The sequence below is a fragment of the Microtus oregoni genome, unplaced genomic scaffold (genome assembly GCF_018167655.1).
Source record: "Microtus oregoni isolate MIOR12 unplaced genomic scaffold, Mior012 000012F_ref0000307, whole genome shotgun sequence".
In the NCBI taxonomy this organism is placed as follows: Eukaryota; Metazoa; Chordata; class Mammalia; order Rodentia; family Cricetidae; genus Microtus; species Microtus oregoni.
Genome location: NW_024543071.1, coordinates 19,604,514 through 19,626,807, shown reverse-complemented (window position 1 = coordinate 19,626,807; position 22,294 = coordinate 19,604,514). Strand labels below are relative to the sequence as shown.

Genomic DNA, 22,294 nt, shown 5'->3' with positions numbered 1-22,294 from the left:
CGCCCTCCCGGGCTCGGCCCCCTCCCCCACCCCCCGGAGCGCAAGCGCGCGGCCGCGGTGCCCCTCCCCTTGGCTCGTGGGGCGAGCTCGGCCGCGCGGCTCCTCCTCAGTCGCCGGCGCATTGTGGACGCCGCGCCCGCCGCCGCCGCCGCCTGCGCGCCGGGACGCGCGGGGTCGCCCCCACCTGCCCTCGTCCCGCGCCCCTCCCCCACGCCGGCGGCGCGCCCCGTGCCCGCGGGCACGCGCGGCGGCGCTCGGGCGTGTGCGAGGCGTGAGGTGGAGATGGGGGCGGAGGGAGCCGGAGCTGTCACAGGCCCCGCGTCCGCCTGAGCGAGCCAAGTGGGGTGTCATGGCCGCGGGGGGCAGCGGCTGCACTTCCTCTGCTGGCAGCGGCGGCTGGGGAGTTAGTCCTCGACGCACGGGTCGGTGTGTGCGGATTTGTGTTTGGCGTGCGCGCGGCGGGGAGGCGGGGGTGGGAGCCGGGCGGGGGTCGCCCTAGTCCCCTCCGCGGCGGCCGGCGGTCGGCGTGCTTCCCCGGGGGTGAGGGAGCGTGGACGGGGGCGCCCGGGAGGGGCCGGGCGGCGGGGCTGCACCTCTCACACTGTGTGTTTTGTCTGTTTTTCTCTCCTAAGGTCCCGTTTCCTTCAGTGCGGCGGCCGGCGGGACCATAAGGGCTTAACTCATATATTTAACCCCCCTCCAAAAAGTAAGTGGCCCGTGTGGTGTCTGCTCCACCCGCCGCCCCCTAGCCCCTGTCCGTTCTTGTGTTTGACTCGAATGTCCCCGGCATTGTTATTTCCCGGTCTCTGCTTCGGTGCTGCTGCTGTGTGGGGAAATGCCCTCTCGTCGTCCTCTGTCCCCCACGCCCAGTCCTCGGGGAGGCCCGGAATTCCAGCCCCCCGTTTCGGTGGGGCACGTTCTTGGGAATCAGATCTTCCTCAGCAGAACCTGGGAGATTCTGTCCATCCGCTTGGGCCCCAGGTCCCCTCCTTCCCGACGGGGTTTCGTTGGAAGGAATTATGCAAATCCTGCTTTCTGGTGTCCATTCAGCGGCAATTTCATGCGGTGAGAAGTTCTCTTTGTTGTGCGAGGGGGAGAACAGACACTGATTTAATAGACATATCTGTTGGGGGGAAGGGTGGAGGGGGTGTGGAGAAGCTCAATTTGGAAGAATTACAGCACTTGGTTAGCTCAGTCTTTGTGTTTGAGCCTTCTGGCTTGACAGGAGGGTCTGCCCTTTACAATGTCCCACAAGGGATGTAGATGAAAAAGCAAAGCTAAAACTTTAAACAAGTGAAAAATACGGTAACCTTTACTTAGAGCAATAAGTACTGCCGGTTTTGCAGTATTTCATTATGAAAATGTGTGATGTGAATTTATTAAGGACTTAGACTGTAACATCAAATGTAATTAGCAGGCAACAATGTGGTAAGGTAGCTGATACCACTTAGATTGTCCAAAGGCTAAAAGTATATTTTAAAAAACGTATACTTGGGTAAATAATAAAGATCTGAGCAGTTTTTTGGGAGGGAGTGATATACCTTGTGAATACAGGTTAAAATTTCCCTCTTGCCAATCCAAGCCCTGCTCTGCCCTGCAGGAAACAGGCTTTTTGGCTCCAGCTATCATTTGCTCTGTTCTGCTTCTGCTTGTTTTATTTTTCACGACCTGTCACACATTTGCTACAATGTGATACGGGCTTAAGCACTTAGGAATTATGTTATTTGTCATCGTCATGTAAAAATGTACATGGCAGGTATTGAGAAACATCAAATTGAGGTGTTTTTGGAATTCTTGGTTAATATAAAAGATGATTTAGAAGGATTTCTAGTTTTTGTAATGTTAGTTTGACTCAGTGATTAGATTGTGTTTTGGAGGGCTTTTTAGTGTTTAAAAGGCATGGAACTGAGAAATGCAACCCTGTGTTGATAGAGCTTTTGTTTAAATCATTTCAATGAGTTATTCTTTGCTGTTTGATTTAAACCCTTGTGCTCCGATTAGCTCCCCTTTCTTATTAGTCATTGTATTAGTGTTTGATAACTGCTTCTGGACAAAATGTTTTGTTTTGTGGCTAATAAAAATCCTCCTGTAGACTCCTCGGTTGAGTATCGAAATCAGATCAATTCTTTGGAGAATGTTTAAGTTGATCAGTTTTCTGAGAGGGTACTTGGGACTCCAAATTGCCACTTTTTAGGTGACGTTCAGGAGCCCAGCGGCCACGGTACAGATGGTCCTTTAAATACTAATAGTTGTCGATAGTTGCTCAGCTAAAGTCAGCTGGGCATTATATTTTCTCTTTTGTTATAGGTAATTTTGTTCTCTAAGGGGAGTGTTTTAAATGTTGTTAGGAGATTTGTATTTTAAAGGGCAGGCAGCAGCCTATATATAGTTCAAAGAAGCTGTGCTATTTACTACTACAATAATTCTTAATTTAGTAGGATTGGTTCTGCACAGTTAATCTTAATTTCTATCTTAATCAGATATAAATCTGATTCTCTTGGTCAATTGTCTTAGTATTTTAGGGGTGTTTGCTTTTTAAGTGAAACTTAATTTATTGCAATCTTTGGGTTAAAAATGAAGTTTCAGTCATTTCTAGAATTTAATTTTCCTTTTTATTGTTTTTGTCAAGGAGGGAGTAAAATGTCAGTGGTGTCTGGAAGACAAGTGTCACCAAGTCAGTGATAAGTTTAGTTGAATCAGAGTTCATACAGATTGAGTATCTATCTCTTCAAAGTACTTGAGGTCAGAAGTGTTTGAAATTTCTATTTTTCAGATTTTGGAATGTTTGTAAGGATTTTACTGACTGTATATCCCTAATCTGAAAACTTGAAATCCCAGCTGCTCCAAAACCCAAACCTATTTGAACATTTTGGAACACTTTGGAACAGAACCCGTACTGGGTTCAGGCAGTTATTTCTGTCATGGGTGTTTGTTTACTTTGGTGGCTGTTGCGGGGGTCCATCTAGGTTCCAGGCCCGTCTGATCTCCCTAACCTTACTGTATTCTTAAGCTCTCCATGGTATAGAAAGAGGTACGATTTCAGCTAGTTCTAGTTTGGCTGAAAAAGGACAGAATAAGCCTTTGACTCCTGGAAAAGTATTTCAGGTAACTGATTTTGTCCAATGTGTTTATAGGTACAATTCTAAAAATATGTGATAATGCCAGTTTTTAACCTTAATGAGTTGCAATTTTCTAATAGTAAGAATTGATTATTTTGCCTGGATTTTGGCTCACACCTTTAATCCCAACATTCGGGAGGCAGAGATAACTGGATCTCTGTGAATTTGAGGTCAGCTTAGTCTACAGAGCAAGCTCCAGGACAGCCAGAGCTACACAGAGAATCCCTGTCTTGAAAAAAACCAACCAAACAAAAGAATTGATTATTGCATTTTTTTTAATGGGGGGGGCACTTCTGAGTGAGTACCTATCCAGTCCCTTAGCAACTGGAGTTTAGTGCTGTTACTAGGAATGGGAGGTACAGCTAAGTGATTAATTCACTTAAATATTTATTTTAAAGCATACTGCCTTTATAAAAAAAACATTGTGGACCATGATTGAGATGGCTGCTCTAAATTTCAGGAGTTTTTTTGTTTTCGTTTTGGGGTTTTATTGTTTTATTTTAAATTAGCTTACAAAAAATGGGTCTTATTAGAACTTTTAGTTCTTACAAAAAACAAAAAGTATATATAGCTTATTGTACAAGTCAAAATGTGTAGAATAATGGTATAGATAAGTGGTGTGTGGGTTATTCTAAAAGTGAAAGAAATCCCTTGGCAGGAGGGCTTTATGGAGGTGGCATTCTTAGCTTCAATTTGATCTTTGTGGAAATGGTATTTATTCCTGAGAAACATGAACAAAATGGAAAAGAACAAGTTGTCAATTTAAGCTGCAGTCCATGATTAATGGAAGGGGGCATATATGTTTGTGAAGGAATTTTTAAATGTTAAGTGGAATTTAGCTGGCTGTGCTGGTGCATGCCTTTAATCTCAGCACCTGGGAGGTAGACAAGTTGATCTCTCAGATTGAGGCCAGTCTGTCTGTCTACATAGTGAGACCCTGTCTTTCTTGTTTTGTTTTGAGACAGGTTTTCACTATGTAAGTCTGACTGGCCTGGAACTAACTTTGTCTTATGCTGTAGACCAAGCTGGCCTCAAACTCATAGAGATCCACCTGCCTCTGAATCGCAGTTGCTGGGATTAAAGATGTGACTGGCCACACAGCCCCCAAACTCTTATTTTTGTTCTGAGACAGGTTCTCATGTGACCTAGGCTGCTTTCAGACTTACTTTATAGCCAAGGCTAACCTTAAATTTCCGATTCTCTTCCATTCCAAGTGCTGTGATTGCAATTGTGTGCTACCACACCTGACTGTGTTTACTTTCAAGTTAAATACTTAACATCATTCCTTTACATACTACCTTTTAATTTGTCAGCAAGTATAGCCCCCCCTTTTAAAAACTGTTCTGTGTACTTGCACATTGCTTTAGTCATAATTCTATTATAAACTGTTAACTGTTTTCATTTTGTTGACTGTCTGATGTGTACAGGAAGGTATACCAGGTCCAACCCTGTAATTTAAGCTAAAATAGAATTCATGTGTTTTTTGAGATAGGCTCTTCCATAGTCCAGACTGGTCCCAAACTTGCTCTGTAGCTAAGACTGACCTCCAAGTCCCAATCTTCCTGCCTCGATCTCTAGAGATCTAGATTTACTGGTGGATACTACCATGCCTGGCAAAATTCACCTGTTTGAAATATTGAAAGTTTCTGCTTTCTAGTGAAAATTCACCTGTTTGAAATATTGAAAGTTTCTGCTTTCTAATTCATAAAGTTGTGCACATGTCACCATTAATTTCAAAACATCATTTCAATAAAAGAAACCCCTTTGCTCATAGGCAGTCATCCCAGCTCTTCTGTGACTTAACTCTTGGCAATTTCTTCTTCTTCTTTTTTTTTTTTTTTTTTTTTTTGGTTTTTTCGATACAGGGTTTCTCTGTGGCTTTGGAGCCTGTCCTGGAACTAGCTCTGTAGACCAGGCTGGTCTCGAACTCACAGAGATCCGCCTGCCTCTGCCTCCCGAGTGCTGGGATTAAAGGCGTAGTTACACGTTTCTTACAGATGAAATCATGTACTTTGTGGCCCTTTTTATCTGACTTTTTTCATATAGCATAATATTTGTAAGTTTCATTCAGGTTGTAACATGTAACATTTTCGTTCATTTGCATCCACTGTTGTATTCTTTTTATAACTAAATAATAAATATTACATTGTATGGACAGTCCAAATTTGTGTGTACATGCATCAGTTGGTGGGCATTTAGCATGTTTCATTTCTATTTCAGTAATGACACTATGAGAATTTGTGTAGAAATTTGTGTGTGGACATATATACATAGAATGGAATTGATGGCGCAGGTGATTATGTTTTAACTTTTTGAGTTTACTATTTTCCTAAGTTTTGGGGGACATTTTACATTCCTACCATCATTGTTTAAATGTTCCAATGCACGGCAACATTTTTTTATTGTCTGTTTTTGCTCAGTTCTTTTTTCTCTTCGATTTTTGAAATTATGGCTGTATTAGTGAGTATGAATTAGTATGTCATTAAATTTTTTTGATTTGAGTTCATGACTGATGACATAAGGCATCCTTTATTGTGTTTATTGGCCATTTGTCTGTCTTCGGGAAAATTTGCAGTTAGGTTGTAAGAGTTCTTTATTCTGAATATTAGACCCATGTCAGTATATATGTCTTAGAAGTAATTTTTTTCCCTCAGAATTATAGGTTAGCATGTAAATAGATGTACTGTAGTGAAAGCTAAACTGAGCATTTCTTGTGAGAGGAATAATGGGTAGAAACAATGGATAAGCAGAGATGGAAGTTTTCAATTAAGAATTGCTTAAATATTTTTTCTATATGAATCAATAAAGTGATTAGTTATTTTAAGGCATCTGAATCTTTTGAATTTCTGCTTTTTAAAAATGATCTAATGTTATGTGCATTGGTGTTTTGTTTGCATATTTGTCTATGTGAGGTATCAGATCCCCTAGAACCTGAGTTACAGACAGTTGAGCTGCCACATGGGTGCTGGGAATGAATCCCGGTTCTCTGGAAGAGCAGCCAGTGCTCTTCACCGCTGAGCCATCTCTCCAGCCCTAAATTCCTGCTTTTTAAAGGCATAAAAACACCACAGATAATATTTTATCACAAATTATAATTGGTATTAATAATAAAAAAAGAGTCAGATATAGGGGTTAATGCTGACAACCAGAGAAGCAGAGTGGGCCAGTCACTAGAGAATTATTACCTCTTCCAATTCCCAATTCTCAGACCAGAGGGGCAATTCTGTTTCCACAAATCCTCTGACTGTCTCTGCAAAACCTCAGGCTGAATTCCCTGACTGCATCCTCAGACTGTGTCTGAGCTCCTCTCTAGTACTGATTTATATTCTTCTTGCCACCCAGCCATGTCATTCCTGTTTCTGCTTTCTAAGTATTGGGATTAAAGGTGTGAGTCACCTGGCTCTGCTTCTCTTCCTGTAGTCCAGGGTGGCCTTGAACTCACAGAGATCCCTCTGCCTCTGCTTCCCGCCTGCTGGGATTAAAGGTATTGCCACCACTGCCTGGCCTCTGTGGCTAACTAATGACTAGCTCTGCATTCTGATCTTCAGGAAAGCTTTGTTTGTTAGATTACAAAAAAAAAAAATAATCACTACATAATATGGTATGCCTCTTTACTCAAACTTTTTTTCCTTAGTTTTGGATAGTAAAGTGCTCTGTTACTGAATTTTGTCTATGTTTGATTTGGCCTGGACCCCAAATCAAACATAGAGAACCAACTTCTGCCTTTCCTAATATAAGGATTAAAGATTTCTGCTACTATGCCTGGCTTATGCTTTAAAATTTCAAGATTCTTATTTTTTACAAAGCTAGAAACATGACAAGCTCAATAGTTTATGGGAAATTATGATTATTTTGTTGTAACTCTTAGTTTCTCTATTTTTAAAAAAGATTTATTTACTTTTATTGTATGCATAAAAGTGTTTTACCTGCATGTATGTCTGAATCCTATGTCTGCAGTGCTCACAGCAGGTAGGAGAGGGCACTATGTTGGTACTTGGAATTGAATAGTTGGGGAAGAGCAGTGAGTACTCAGAACTATGGAGCCCTCTTTTCAGCTTCCAGTTTGCTGATGTTTTAGTTAGGTAGGTTTGATGTGCTACAAAGTCCCAGGGGAAATGACGTTCTGGTTTCATTTTTTATGAGACAGGGTCTTGCTATGTAACACAGCAGTTTTTGAGCTAGCAGTGTTCCTGTCTTACCCTTTGGAGTTCTTAGATTGCAGTAGGAAACCCTCAGCCCCCATGTCCAGCTTGTAGTGAGGCCTTAAAGATGAAATTGAGCATTGGATGAAGTATGCAACAAAATTAGACAATCCAGAGCCTTTGCTTAATGGATTGTGAGGGGCAAGTTAAAAAAGCCAGATAGTACTGATTGACAGCTTCTAAAGATTTTTTGTCTTGTTTTTATTTCCTTTGTTTCACATTCCATCTATTTTGTTGGAGAGAATTACTTGAATAGCTCAATCTTTTTTTCTGAAACAGAAGCCAGCAAAATTGTAGACATAAAACTAGTATTTGAAGTGCTTGTTATGAACTTATGAATGAAATCATTGTGTATTTTTAATTGTAGGAGATGTGTCAAAAGGGATTGTTAAAAGAAACGGATGTGACCAGTGGTGTTGAGACTGACATTTTAAATTTTGGTGCTGGGAGACTGGAATTTCATGTTAAAGAGAAATTTGCAGTTTTACCTTGTAATTGTACTGAAACTATCACAGAATAACTGCAGTGTAGCAGCAAAGCGGCCTGTCTTATAGCTTCTGAACCATATACAAATAACAGAAACTGATGATGTAAACTAGCTTGTCTCAGATTTTTGATAAGTAGAATTAAGCAGGTAAACATATTAACTGCTTAAAATTTAATATAGAAATGAAAAAGTATCAGAAAACCCATTGTTACCACCATTCTTTCTCTATAGAAACAAATTTTTCTTTGTTCTTGTGTTTTGCTTTTTTGAGATAGGGTCTTACTATGTAGTCCATGCTGACCTTGAACTCAGAGAAATTTACTTGCTTTTGTCTCCCAAGTGCCAGGGTAAAGGTGTGTGTTAGTTCCTTGGCATTTTATATTTTTTGCAAAGCTTACATCTATTTCATTGTTTTTATTTAGAAATGTTAGAAGGTAAAGGTAAATACTAAAAAATAATTTTAGCTACTGGGAAGATGGTTCAGTGGTGTGGTTAATAGCACTTGTTCTTCTAGAGGGGTCTGCGCTTGGTTCCCAGCACCCACATGGTGGTTCACAACCATTTGTAACTAGTTCTAGGGGATCTGATGTCCTCTTCTGACTTGCAAAGTCACCAGGTCATAAGGTAAAACCCTGTTATATGCATAAAAGTAAACAAATCTTTTTCTTAAGTGGTTTGTTATGAGGCTGGAGAGAGAACTCAACTCAGGCTTTAAGAGCTCTAGCTGGCCAGTCATGGTGGTGCATGTCTTTAATCCCAGCACTCTGGAGGCAGAGACAGGCAGGTCTTTGTGATTTGGAGGCCTGGTCTGCATATTGAATTCCAGGCTAGCTAGGGCTACATAGTGAGATTCTGTCTCAAAAAACAGAAACAAAACAACTAAGTAACCAAATAAATAAGCAAACAATCATAGAGCACTGGCTCTGTTACATAGGACCCTGTCTTAAATAAACAAAAAGTCACCAAATAAGTAAATGTAGAGCACTGGCTGCTTCTACAGAGGACCCAGATTCAATTTCCGGCATCCACATGCAGCTCACAATTGTCTTTAACTCCAATTCCAGTTGATTTCATGGTCTCTTCTACATACTCAGATCCTACGTGCATGTGGGGCATATAAGTTCACACAAAACCCCCAAAAAATTAATTTAAAAAAAAATTTTAAAAATTGGTTAGTTAGAAAACATTTAGTAATGTATCTTACTGTAGAGTCATCTTTAACTTAGTTTAGCATGTATACTTGCCTTGTATCTATTTGTTTTTTGCAATACTTTTCTTTTTGATTTTTGGAATAGTCTCACTATATAGTATAGGCTGGCCTGATAGTTTAATGTTAGAATTATCTGAAATTAATCTAGTATCTCAGATGTAAGTAAAACAGAACCAAACTCTTTTTGAAGCATTTTTTTTTTTAGTTAACTACTCCTACTTACTCTCCCCACCTGGAAATCCCACCTATACCTCCTCCCTCACTATTGGCTGTTCAGGTTTTTATTACACCAGTCAGATGCCTTAGGCAGGCAAGGTAAAGCAGCAACACATCTTTACATGATTAAACAAATGCAATCCATCCTTGCATAGTTAAAAAATACTCTGCAGCGCTTACAGGCCCTACCCATTTTGTGTGGGTCTTATGCAGGTGATCACATATGCTTATGAGTTCAAGAGCACAGTGACTGTTTCATGCCTTGAACACAGTTCTACAACACTGGGCCTCTTTCGTTGGTTCTTGAAGTCTTTCTTTTGCTTTTTGGGTGATGTTCTCCGAACCTGGGAAAGGGTGCTATAGAGATCTCATTCAACAGCTGCTAATTCTGAGCACCTCAACCAGTTGTGAGTCTCTCAGGAACCATTGATGACCTACTGTAAAAATCAGCTTTTCAGGCGAGAGCTGACAGAAGCACTGATTTATGGGCATAAATATAAATAAAGGGTAATTTGATGGACACAATATGTCCATTTAGCAAAACAGCAATAGTGGCTTTTCTGTTAGATCTTATGACCTCCCCAGCCTTGGGTTTTGGCCAGGTTTACAGTACCAGACATGAATTTCCTTCTGTGGAGTGGGCCTCAAATGTTATCAGAAAGCAGTTGGTTACCTCCATAGCAGACTTGGCGTTATTGCACTAGTGGGCACTTCTTAGTCATTAGTGTAGCATTCAGGGTCCACAGCTGAGTATATTATTTTTATATGTGTGAGTGTTTTACCTTCATGCATGTATGTGTACCATTGTGTGTTCCTGATGCCCGTGGAAGGCAGAAGAGGGCATCAGAGTACCATGAACTGGAGTTTACAGAAAGTTTTGAGCCGCTGTATAGGTGTGGGAACCAAACCTGGGCCCTCTGTAAGAGCAGCGCGTGCCCCTAACCATTGAGCCAGCTCTCCAGTTCAATAATGGACATTCATGTTTCATTCCCACTGAATTATTTTGAAGCAAGTCTTAGACACCATATTTGATACCCCCCCCGTGTCTGTCTGTCTCTCTCTCTCTCTAAAAAAATAAAAAAATTTTTTTAGTCTGTTGTAAGATACAATCAACTTCTTTATCTGCCTTCCCCTATTGATTGGTTCATAGCCAGTTTTAAAAAAATGGAGATAGGGTTTTGTGTAGCACAGATTGATCTTATACTCTGTGTAGGCTGGTTGAACTTATTATCTTTCTGTGTCTACTTCTTAAGTGCTGGGGTTGCATGGTTAGACATCTTGTGAGACTGCCAGAAATAGTATTTACCTGTAACCCCAGTACTCCAGAGATGGAGGCAGAAAGATTGAGAGCTCTAGGCCAGCCTGGTCTACACAGCAGGGTCCTATCTCAAAAAGCCAGAGAAGGAAAAAGATGGATAATAATCTTAAATTTGCTAGGGCTGGGATTGGAATTGACATTTCTATGCTCTTTGTTTCACTTTACTGATTACATACCTGTTTTTGTTACTTGAATCATTCTGGTTTCTCTTTCCATATTGCTGTAACCTGTATAGGATTACTTTTTTTATTCTGTAGCCTGAAGTAGAATACTACTTCTCTTTAGTAGCAGGAATTTGTTTTCCTTTCTCTTGATTAAATTTTCTTTTAAATGATACCCAGAGTTAACAGGCTTCTGAGCTGACTGTTTCCATTGGCTTAATTTTCTTTCATGGGTTGCCATCAAACAAGATTTGAGCCTAAGAGAAAGAAAGCAAAAGAGGTCCAGGTGGTACTTGCCTTGTTTGGCAAGCGTGTGGACCAGTTAAGTTGACAGCACTATGGTCTCCAACAAAGGTGCTACAGTAACTGTGGAGGTACCTCACCTTTTCATACCCTTCCCAGACACTTGAAGGTGACAGGGGTAAGGTTGGAGGAGCAACCAAGGTAAAACCGACTGAGGACTACCCTGAGAATGGAAAGGAGAGATTTGGCAACCTTATTTTTTAGGCAGGGTCTTGATGTAAAGGGTATATGAGAAGGTTTGGGGGAAAGAAGGGGAAGGGAGAAGTGTTGTAATTAAATTATATTCTTAAAAAGAAAAAGGCAGATTTCACTGTCTAGCCTTGGCTGGCCTGAAACACGTAGACCTGATGGGCCTTAAGTTCACAGAGGTCCATCTGCCTCTGCCTCCCAAGTTCTGGAACTAAAGGCATGTGCTACTGTGTCCTGAAAGATGTAGCAAATGTTTGAAAATATTACCCTGTTCTAATAAAAGGACATGGATCTTGATACAGTACTGCTTCTTAGCAGGCATGGTATCGATCATGTTATAAAGGTAATAGGGAGAAATTTTCATCACAAAATTATGGGAAGTACCTTGTTTTCATTTCAAATAAAAAATGAGAGGAATGCAAATGTTTGTACTGCCTTGTGTTGAAATGTTGCTTTCTGTGCATGATTAATTACGTAAATATCAATCTCATGTTTTTAGTTACTCAGATTTTCATTGAGTTACTAAGTAAGCTGACAGTTTAACTTGTTTAAATGGGCTTGTCTGATCACAATAAAATGATTCTTCAGTTGTAGGTAGACTTTTAAAACTAGGTAAATCTGATTATAATTACTAAATAAACCTTTTAAAAGTGTTCACTTTCACGTCACGTGTCTTTAGTAGAACTTAAATCTTATAAAAAGGTTTTGTTGATATTTCACGAGTGTTCACTTAGCTATTGGAAACTTCATGATTATCTTTAATTAGACTATATTTTTACAGTACCATATACCATCTAGATACAGATTTTCTTCTGGAAAGAGAATACATAAAGGTAAAATAAAACATTTTTTGAGAGATAATTAGAACTTTGGTATAGCGACTAAATTTGAGTTAAGAGATAAAATGATTTTCCTTGTGAGACTTGTATACACATTTTATGTGTATGTATATTTACTATGTATAACTTTTCCCCATATCACTTTATTAAAGATTCTGCTTAAAATAAAAAGAGAGTTAGCAATCCACGTATATCTAGTGAAAACAGTTTCATAACAATCTATGGCTTATGATTACAAATATACATTCTTTTTTTTAAAATTTATTTATTTATTAAAGATTTCTGCCTCCTCCCTGCCACCGCCTCCCATTTCCCTCCCCCTCCCCCGATCAAGTCCCCCTCCATCATCAGCCTGAAGAGCAATCAGGGTTCCCTGACCTGTGGGAATTCCAAGGACCACCCACCTCCATCCAGGTCTAGTAAGGTGAGCATCCAAACTGCCTAGGCTCCCCCAAAGCCAGTACGTGCAGTAGGATCAAAAACCCATTGCCATTGCTCTTGAGTTCTCAGTAGTCCTCATTGTCCACTGTACAAATATACATTCTTAACTAAAAGATAACATCCTTCTGGTCCCCTTTCCTGAACTTATATAACATACCCAGACCAGGGATTAGTATCTTTTATTAGTGAAAGCTAATTGTATCAACAGAGGAATGACAAGAAAAAAACTAGAATTTTTCATAACAGGTGAGAAGACTTAAGGAAGGAGTTACTTTTCTAAGAAGGCAGACTGGGGTTGGAGAAATGACTTAGCAGTTTAGTGTACTGGCTGTTCTTGTCAAGGATCTGGGGTCAGTTCTTGGCACATGTGTGTCCTCTGTAGCTCCAGTTCTAGGAGATCCAGTGCTGCCTTCTGACTGCCGTGCATGCTGTGCACATACATTCCTACAAACCAAACACTCTTACAAAAAATAAATCAGTGAAACCTGAATGAATGAATCCTCTTGATGAGAAATGCTTACTATGAAGAAGATTGTGCTGTAGGTTTTTATCTTTTAAAAGAAAGAGAATGTAATTAATAGCAAAGAGCATTCTAATATGGATATATAATAAAAATTAATGTGAGATGAACTATAAGTTACAGAGTTACTGAAACCTCCCCTCTTCTTTAAAAAAACTTTTCCCTCCTCTGTTTCCTGAGGGTTTAAATTATTGGGTGATTGATTATTTTTTGAGACAGGTCTTACAATGTGGAATACCTTGGTGTCTGCCTTCTTCTGCCTTCCGAGTGCTGGGATTAAAACTGTGTGCCAAAATGGCCTAAGTTATCTTTTTAAAACAAAATTTGTTATTGTTAAATGATTAATATTTTGTGTATTATCTCTTTGACATTAGCCTACAGAAATTCCTTAAAACTGTAAAGATATTTAGGTTACAAATACTTTTAGTAATTATTGTATCTAGCTAAGCAACCAGCAATTTTGCCAGATTCTTTTATTTAACAAATTATCCAAATAAAATGAACTGTGAGGGATATGACTATATATCCAGCTATAAGTAGATAATAAAGGATGGGCAGGAGTATGCTGTTGTGCTTTCTGTTACTCAGAAGCAGAAGTGTAAGCAGTGGTAGATAGTTTGCTGTAGTATTTGATTGGATTTTGAAACAAGTCATATACTTCCAAATGGAATGCTGAAAGGATAGTATTAGATGGTAGCATATTGAGGATCTTCAGGTACTTGATACAAAAATGCAGTCTACGATTCTGTCAGGGACATTTCTTTTTATATGGCTGTATCTCCATCTTTTTATTTTATTTTGTTCTTTTGTATGTGTAGGTCTTGTGCCTACATGTATGCCTGTGCATCACTTGTGTGCCTGGTACCTGAAGAGGCCAGAAGAGGGTGTCTGATCCCCTATAAGCTTCCCTGTGGGTACTAGAAATTGAAACAGGCCATCAGGAAGAGTAACCAGCAATCTTAATCACTAAGCCATTTCTCCAGCCCCTCACCATCTTTTCTATGTATTTCTTTTCTCTTTTGTATATATGAAGTAAATTTTTATTTTTTGGATTTACTTTGTTAAGAAACTGACGTAGGTCGAGCAGTGGTGACACACCCCTATAGTCCAAGCATTTGGGAGGCAGAGACAGGTGGATCTCTGAGTTCAAAGCCAGCCTGGTCTACAAGTTTCAGGACAATCAGAGCTACACAAAGAAACCTTATATCAACCCCCGCTCCCCATCCACCCAAAGAAAAGACTCAAAACTTTAAAGTTTTAAATAATGATTTTCCTTAGTGTGTCTCTGTGTGTGTTTATATGTGTGAATGCCACATGTTTATAGGTTCCAGCAGAAGCCAAAGAGAGTTTAATCCCCCTGGACCTGGAATTGCAGATGGTGTTGTGAGCTTCCATGTGCTTGAACCTGGTTCTTGGCAAGAGTGGCCTGTGCTATTGACTTCTGAGCCATCTTCCTAGCCCCTCATTTTAAAAACCAGTTATATATATATATGGTATTAGGTCAACAGACATGGTCTGAATAAACTGAAGAGTTCAAATAGTAAAATCCTTTTTGGGGGATGGGGAGAGATGCCAGGGGATCAGACAGAGTCTTAGATGTGTTCATTACTGCTTAACTACATCCCCAGCTTTTAAATAGCACATTCTTGAAATAAAATATAATAAACATATATTCCTAAAACATCCCTTGTACCTTTGGGGTGGTTTTTTGTTTGTTTGTTATTGTTTTTCTAAGACAGTTTCTCAGTGTACTCCTGGCTATCCTGGGTAGATCAGGCTGGCCTCGAACTCACAAAGATCCGCCTGCCTCTACCTCCTGAATGCTGGAGGTAGCATGAGCTACCTCACCCTCACCCCTAGCTATTTTTTTCTTTTTCTTCTTTTTTTTTTTGTTTCTTTGTTTTGTTTTTGTTTTTTGATGCAGGGTCTTACTATGTTATCCTGGTTGTTTTGGAATTTCGCTATGTAGACCAGGCTGCCTCAAACTCCTGCTACCATGCCTGGGCTTTATACCTTTTTACCACTTAGAAATGTTAAAAGTCTTACATTCTTGATTATCCCACATTTTTACATCTTTTATTTTATGCTATTTAACATCACAGTAACTTTACGTGACCCCTATTTTAATTTTGCAGGATGCCTAAAAAGCTGTGTGAATTGTTTGTAAAATTTAGCTGGGTTGTCAGCAATAGGGATTCTTTTGTGTATTCATGGCTAGTTGCTGCAGTGGCTCTTAAACCCATAGTTATCCTTTCCTCTCAGCTCATCTCTTCACCTATAGACCAGTGGAAATTTAGGCTGCTTCATAGTGATAGCCTCCAACACCTTCCCTTTGCATGTTAAGACTTCTTGAAAAGCTTTAGAAAAATACCTGCTTGAAGTATTTTTTAAAGTATTGAGCACTTGAGCAAAATTGCTGAAGAATTTGTTTAAGAAGCTATAGTTAGAGCCCAGCAGTGGTGGCAATAGCCTTTAATCCCAGCACTCTGGAGGCTGTGATAGGCAGCTCCAGACTGATCTACAAAGCAAGTTTTCTAGAACGGCCAGGACCACACTGAGAAACCCTGTCTCTAAAGACAAAACAAAAACAAAATGATAGTTTCAGCCCCTGAAGGAATCTAAGGCTGGAGTATCATTCAGTTCTGCAAGTTTGGAGAAAGGACAAAATTAGGGTTTTGTTTTTGTTTTTTTTTTTTTTTTGGTTTTTCGAGACAGGGTTTCTCTATGGATTTGGAGCTTGTCCTGGAACTAGCTCTTGTAGACCAGGCTGGTCTCGAACTCACAGAGATCCGCCTGCCTCTGCCTCCCAAGTGCTGGGATTAAAGGCGTGCGTCACCACCGCCCGGCTCTAGATCTTATGTATAGTAGGCAAAACTCTATAGATAAATGTACTTGTGACTCCAGTTCTCTTGATAGATTAGGACCATATGATGAATGGGATCACAACTCCTTAGAAATTGTTGTCCTGCCCCCATCACTTTTAGATATGACCTCCTGTGGAATTCTTGTTGAGGACATGCTTGATTAGGGCTGATTCTGATATTAATATTATGGTTGATGCCTTTTTAGGAAGATGGGAATTTGGATAGAGAGGGAAGACAGGTAGACTGAAGTGGAGTTAGATGCCAAGGATTGCTGGCAGCCACTACAATCTAGAAAGAAGCAAAGGAAAGCTTTGGGGGAGCATTCCCTGTGGGTACTGCTACCTCTGTCTCCTGGCCTCTGGAATTGCAAATTTGTGTACCATATTAAAGCACTTCTCCAGTGTTCATGATGGTATATTTGATGCATACTGAATTGGTACTTTACACTGGACTAATATCCCTAGCCAGTTTTAAATTTCCATACTCCTATGTGTTGAATAAGATATCGATGAAATTTACTCAGTGGATATGTCATACCTTTTAAGTGTTTAATGGGAATTTTCAGTGCCTTGGGAATTTATAGGTTTGACATTACAAATACAGAGTATTTCCCTTCCCATATTTATGTGACTGATTGTATTTATTGAACTCTACAACTTAAGAGTCTAAGTTATTGTTTAGCTGAAGTTAATTCTCAGAGTCTGACTCCAAAAGAGTATAGCTCCTTCTAAACCAGCAGTGAACACAAAATGAGATCTCTATAGTAAATATGAACCAGAAGCCAGAGTATAAAAGAAAGTGTCTCAGCATATAGCTGTTAAGGTGGTAGTTAATATTTTGGTGAGACTGAGCAAAAAAACTAAGGTTAGCTTAAAATAGTATTTCTGCGTTTGAACTCATTTTCTGCAGAGTTGGTTAACACCTTTAAGGCTGATCGAACTAGTACACTTGTGAATTTTCAAGTTTCTAATTTATGTATATATCTTTATTTCTTGATGACAGTGTTTTGCTCTGTACTTCAAGCTGGCTGTACCATGCCAACTTAAAAGTGGGTATTTTCTGTAGGTAATACTTTAGAACTTTGTGGTCTATAGATTCACTTTTAAGATTTTATTGAAAAATTAGAGTTTGGGGATATAGCAAACATTACCTCCTCCCCTTTTCTGGGCTTGGTGATGTAAGTCTAATCCTAGCAGAGGAAGATGGATCTCTGAGCATTTCAAGGCCAGCCAGGGCTACATAGTGAGACCTTGATCCTCCCTTCTCCACTCTGCTCCCTAAATTCTTTTTCCAAATTCACTAGAAAGAAATAATTCTATCTTAAATTAGTAATAATGAATTTGGTAAGGCTGTTTTTCATTTGTACATGTTTGACATGGTATTTTTTAAATTTTAGTAATATCTATCTTTTCAGTTCAAAACCTGGAACTCTGAAGCATGTGATAAAAAGTCTGTTTCTATCCACTGTGGCTACCATCTGTCCATCTTCCTCCAACTCCTCAGACCAGCCAAAGCTACATGTACAAAGTCTTATTTCTACATAGTGAGAAATAAGACTCCTGGACACTCTCTCCTTCAGTGGGGGATGGATTCTGAAAGAAAGCTGGGCTGCCTTGATGCTTCTGTAGGAAGCCTGAAACATGGTTATGTTTTTGAGCCACAAGAGTTTTAAGAGAGTAAGATATAAAGGGGTTATGTGGTCCCTATAAACCACCATGCTCAGCCATACCTGTAATGGCCCTTAGGGAGGCCAAGACAGGAGGACCATGAGTTCAAGGGTTGCAAAGAAGGCTCTGTCTTCATAAAACAAATCAGCAAATTGTTCAGATAGTGTCTGAAGGCGTGGCCTTGTGTTTACTTAAATACTTAATTAGGGTAGTAGCATTTATTTAATTAGTGTAGTGGAAGTTGAGTTTGTTTAGCTTTTTATTTATTGTGTTCTGGTGAATTGGGTGCTTTATTTGGGCATGCTTGTTTTTCCTACTCTGATTTGGACATTATTAGTTAATTCTCTTATGATACCTAGAAACTACAGGAGAAGCTCACAGTGGAAAAATAAACAACAGGGATTAGTAATAAATGTGCCCAGTTAAGGAAGAACCAAAGAAGAGTTAAGTGTTGGTAGAAACTAATAACACAGAGGTCAGTCCTGTATTTTGAGATCCTGGTTGATAAGGAAGTAGCTACTCAGTGACTCATAGATACTAATCCAAAATGTTCTCTGCCAACTAAAGGCATATTGATTTATAAGAAGAGTAAACTTCATTTACTTTGGGATCATTAGATGATTTGGTTGGATTGTGTTTTAATTTAGTCATTAAGCTAAATATTCTATGAGCATTTGTACACAGGGATACAGTGATGGTGAATGAGGGGGCAGAGTAAACTGTGTTCATACTAAACAGAACTTAATAAGAGAAACAGCAGCATTACAAATGTTCTGAAACAAGACACTCTCTATGTGTATTATGGGGGTAGGAGACTTTCTGAGAAAAGAAATTGTAATTTCATAGTTAAAAGAGCAAGAGGGTTGAGTAAATAGGAAGAAGGGGAGGAAAAAGGTACTGGGTAGAAAAATAGTCTTCTATATAATACTTTTAGACTATTTTTAAAAAGTCTGTAAAATAAAAATTAGACCTGATTTTGAAATATGTTTTCTTTTTACTACTTATCACATTTAAACATTCTTTAAAAAGATTAAACTTTGTAGGATTTAAACAGCTATTTATTTGAAATAGATTTTTACTGTGTAGCCCTGGTTGGCCTGAAACTCACTTTGTAGACCAAGTTGGCCTTATTTTCTGTAATACAGATGAGACACATGTAATTTTTGGTGTTTGAAAGGCCTGTTTTATTGAAACATAATAGTTTTGTTTTGGTTTTGGGATATTTTCTCTGTTGTAGCCCTGGTTGTCCTAGAACTTACTTTATAGCCCAGGCTGGCCTTGAACTTAGAGATGTGGGATGTCCTTCTGTATGTGTGTTGCTTTTATTGGCTAATGAATAAAGTTGTTTCAGCCAGTGGCCTAGCAGAATATAAACAGGCTGAAAGAGATATAGAAAGTAGGCAGAGACAGAGAGATGCAATGTAGCTGCCAAAGGAGGAATATGCCTGGAACCTTTCTGGTAAGCCACACCCTTGTGGCAATACACAGATTAATAGAAATGGGTTAATTTAAGATATAAGAGTTAGTTAATAAGAAGCCTGAGCTAATAAGCCAAACAATGTTGCAATTAATAATAGTTTCTGTGTGGTTATTCAGAAGGTCTGCATGACCAGGAATGAAAGAGCAGTTTCTGCCTACCTGAATGCTGAGATTAAAGGCTAATCATAATGGGTTCTTTTGTTTGTTTGGTTTGGTTTTTGGTTTTTGGTAATAAATAGCCCTGTCTGTCCTGGAACTCACTTTGTAGACCAGGATGGCCTTGAACACACAGAGATCCGCCTGCCTCTGCCTTCCTAATGCAGGGATTAAAGGCGTGTACTCCCCCCAGCTCAACATAGTTTGCGTGTGTTGCATTAATTAGTAGCTCATTCACTTTTTTTGTTTGAAATATAATTCATATGGCATAGAATTAATCCAGTTCAGCGATTCAGTTGTGCAACTATTGCCATAGACACATTTTAGGATAGTCATTCCTCATCCTGTTACTACTTTCTCTTGTATCCCCTAAACAAGCCAAACCTTACTAATTTTACTTTGTGTAGATTCACCTGTTCTGGAAGGTGTGTGTGTGTGTGTGTGTGTGTGTGTGTGTGTGTGTGTGTAGGGTTTTACACTGTGAAGCTCAGAGTGGTCTAAAATTCATGTCATTTCCTCTTGTTTTACCTTCAAGAGTACTGGGATTGCAAACAAGAACCATCCCCACCTCACTTCCTTTTTTTTTTGTCTAATATTCCATTGTATAGTTATGTCAATTTACCCATTCTGTTGCTAGTAAATCATTGGGTTGTTTGATGGTGTTGTAAATAAGACTGCTTTAAATATTTCTGTTCAAGTCTTTTTTTATGGACTTTATTCTTAAACTTAATTTTGGCTAAATACCTAGTAATGAAAATACTGGGTCAAAGGGAAGAGATGATATGATGTATTTCAATTTTATGTGAAACTGCCAAACTGTTCTCTTAATAGGTTATGTTACTACCTTACATTGTCACTTAGCACTCTTTTCTAATTTGAACACACTAATAATTTTCCATGACCACTGATTGTTTCATGCTCCCACTCCCAAGTTTTTTTTAAAAACTAGTTGGTTAATCTTTTTTTTTAAATTTTTTTTTTTAATTTAAGGTCCTTCTAAACTAGAATCGTTAATATTGCAGCAAGGTTGCTTTGTAAGATTTGTCTACAGGTAATATGTATCACATGTAAATTGAACAATCATCTTTATCACCAAAGTAGCCCACTAAAATTTTAGTAGATTGTTTAATCTGTGTATTAATTTAGTGAGGAGGAATTGATAGCTTTAATCCTAAATTTTCCAATATGGTATTCTATAAGGAGTGGTTACTTTTACAAAGTCTTATTTATTTATTCATTCATTCATTCATTCATTCATTCCAGGGTCTCTCTGTTTATCCCTGGCTGGTCTGGAATTTAGTCGTGTAGAGCAGGCTGACCTCAAAACTCGAGATCCACCTATCTCTGTCTACTGAGTACTGGACTTAAAGGCATAACTACCAGTGGCCAGCCAAAAGCCATTTATTTATTTATTTATTTATTTATTTATTATGTATACAATATTCTGTCTGTATGCCTGAAGGCCAGAAGAGGGCACCAGACCTCTTCTTTACAGATGGTTGTGAGCCACCATGTGGTTGCTGGGAATTGAACTCAGGACCTTTGGAAGAGCAGGCAATGCTCTTAACCACTGAGCCATCTCTCCAGCCCCAAGTCATTGCATTTTTAACATAACGAATTATAGTTTTAGGTAATACAGAGACCCTTTGTATTAAATCAAATTCCCTTATAAGTATCGTTTGCATTTAACATTTTTTAAATAGGTTTTGTTTCATTTTGTTTTGATGGTGCAGATTGAATTTAGGGCTTGACGCATTCACATTCTAATTTAGCTACACTTCCAAACTTCACAGTTTTTGTTTGTGTATTTATAACTGTATGATTGTATATTTGAATCACATTAAGTATTTGATGGTAGGGACTTCTACTTACCTTGTTTCACATTGTTATTTTACTTGAAAATAAGTCTGGCATGTAGTGAGTATTCAGTAAGTACTTGTCCCTTAGATAGTTTTTGAATGAATGGAAATCAGTGTCTCAATCCTTCTTCAGCAGAATTTCATATGACATTAAGCTGTAAGCTTTCTTGAAGACTGGAGACTTACCATTAAGTGTCTGTTAGTGATTAGTGGGGCTCTTATTTAAATCCAGTCAAGTTCTGACTCAGTGCCTGAATTTCTAAACATTAAGTCTTAGCTAGACTGTGGCAGCGCACACCTGGTAGGCAGAGGCAGGCAGATCCCTGTGAGCTGAAAGCTAAACTGGTCTTCATAGCAAGTTCTGAGTTTGTACCAGAAGTAGGAACTGTTAAAACATTTATAACTAATAAAATTACTCAAAGACAAAAAACACTGACATGTGCTGTAAACCCATTGCATATAAGAAAGAAATAAATTAGAAGGACAGGAACCAAAAAGCTACGGAGAAACCCTGTCTCGAAAAATCAAAAAAAAAAGAAAAGAAATAAATTAGAACTTGAAATTATTCTGTTAAACATATTCTAGGTTTTTTTTCCCTAAAGGTAAAATCTTGCACTAAAACAATACTGTTTCTTTGTCCTCCAAAATTTTCTGAGTCATTTTTAATTCTTTTTTTAATGTGTGAGTTTTACCTGCATGTGTGTATGTGCACCAACCACATAAGTGCCTGGTATATTCAAAAGTCAAAGGAGGGTGTCGGCCCTCTAGAACCAGGGTTGTAGATAGTTGTGAGTCACATATGAGTTCTACTTGTTACTATTGCAGAGGACCCAGGTTCAGTTTCCAGTACCCATATGGCAGTTCTGTATCTTCTGATGTCTTTGGGCAGCACCACACACACACACACACACACACACACACACACACACACACAGTTTGCTGTCTTTTAATCAGTATGCTAAGAGATCCTGCAAGTTGTTTGCAGGTTCCTTATATTTAATAAAAAGTTTTTGTTACTTTTGTGTACACTGGCATTAAAGATTCTTTGTGGTTCTTGCCTGTTTTGTTCCATCTTGTCTTTGGCATTGTCAGTGCCCTTTTTCTAAACATCATGCCTTTAACATGTTAGAAATCCTTCATTTGATCCCCATAATTTTCATGAATGAATAATTATTGCTGACCGTTTAACTTAATTTTTCTGCATATCTCAAATCAGTATAGTAGCAGCTAACATTCATATAGCATTTTACATGCTGACACTGAC

General features: G+C 38.9%; 1 protein-coding gene across 7 annotated transcripts in view; it reads left to right on the top strand.

Moving 5' to 3' along the window:
- The window catches only part of Lcor (ligand dependent nuclear receptor corepressor), a 105,574-nt gene that overhangs the window by 322 nt on the left and 82,958 nt on the right, over positions 1-22,294 (top strand). For 3 of the 7 annotated variants that reach the window (XM_041660856.1, XM_041660851.1, XM_041660850.1), the window contains exons 1-2: positions 262-426; positions 633-706. In XM_041660856.1, coding sequence (XP_041516790.1) covers positions 350-426; positions 633-706 — 151 coding nt within the window. In that variant the 5' untranslated portion in view covers positions 262-349. Of the gene's footprint in view, positions 1-261; positions 427-632; positions 707-1,017; positions 1,066-22,294 lie in introns of those variants that run through there. The other 4 variants (XM_041660853.1, XM_041660855.1, XM_041660854.1 and 1 more) reach the window with 3 other exon arrangements.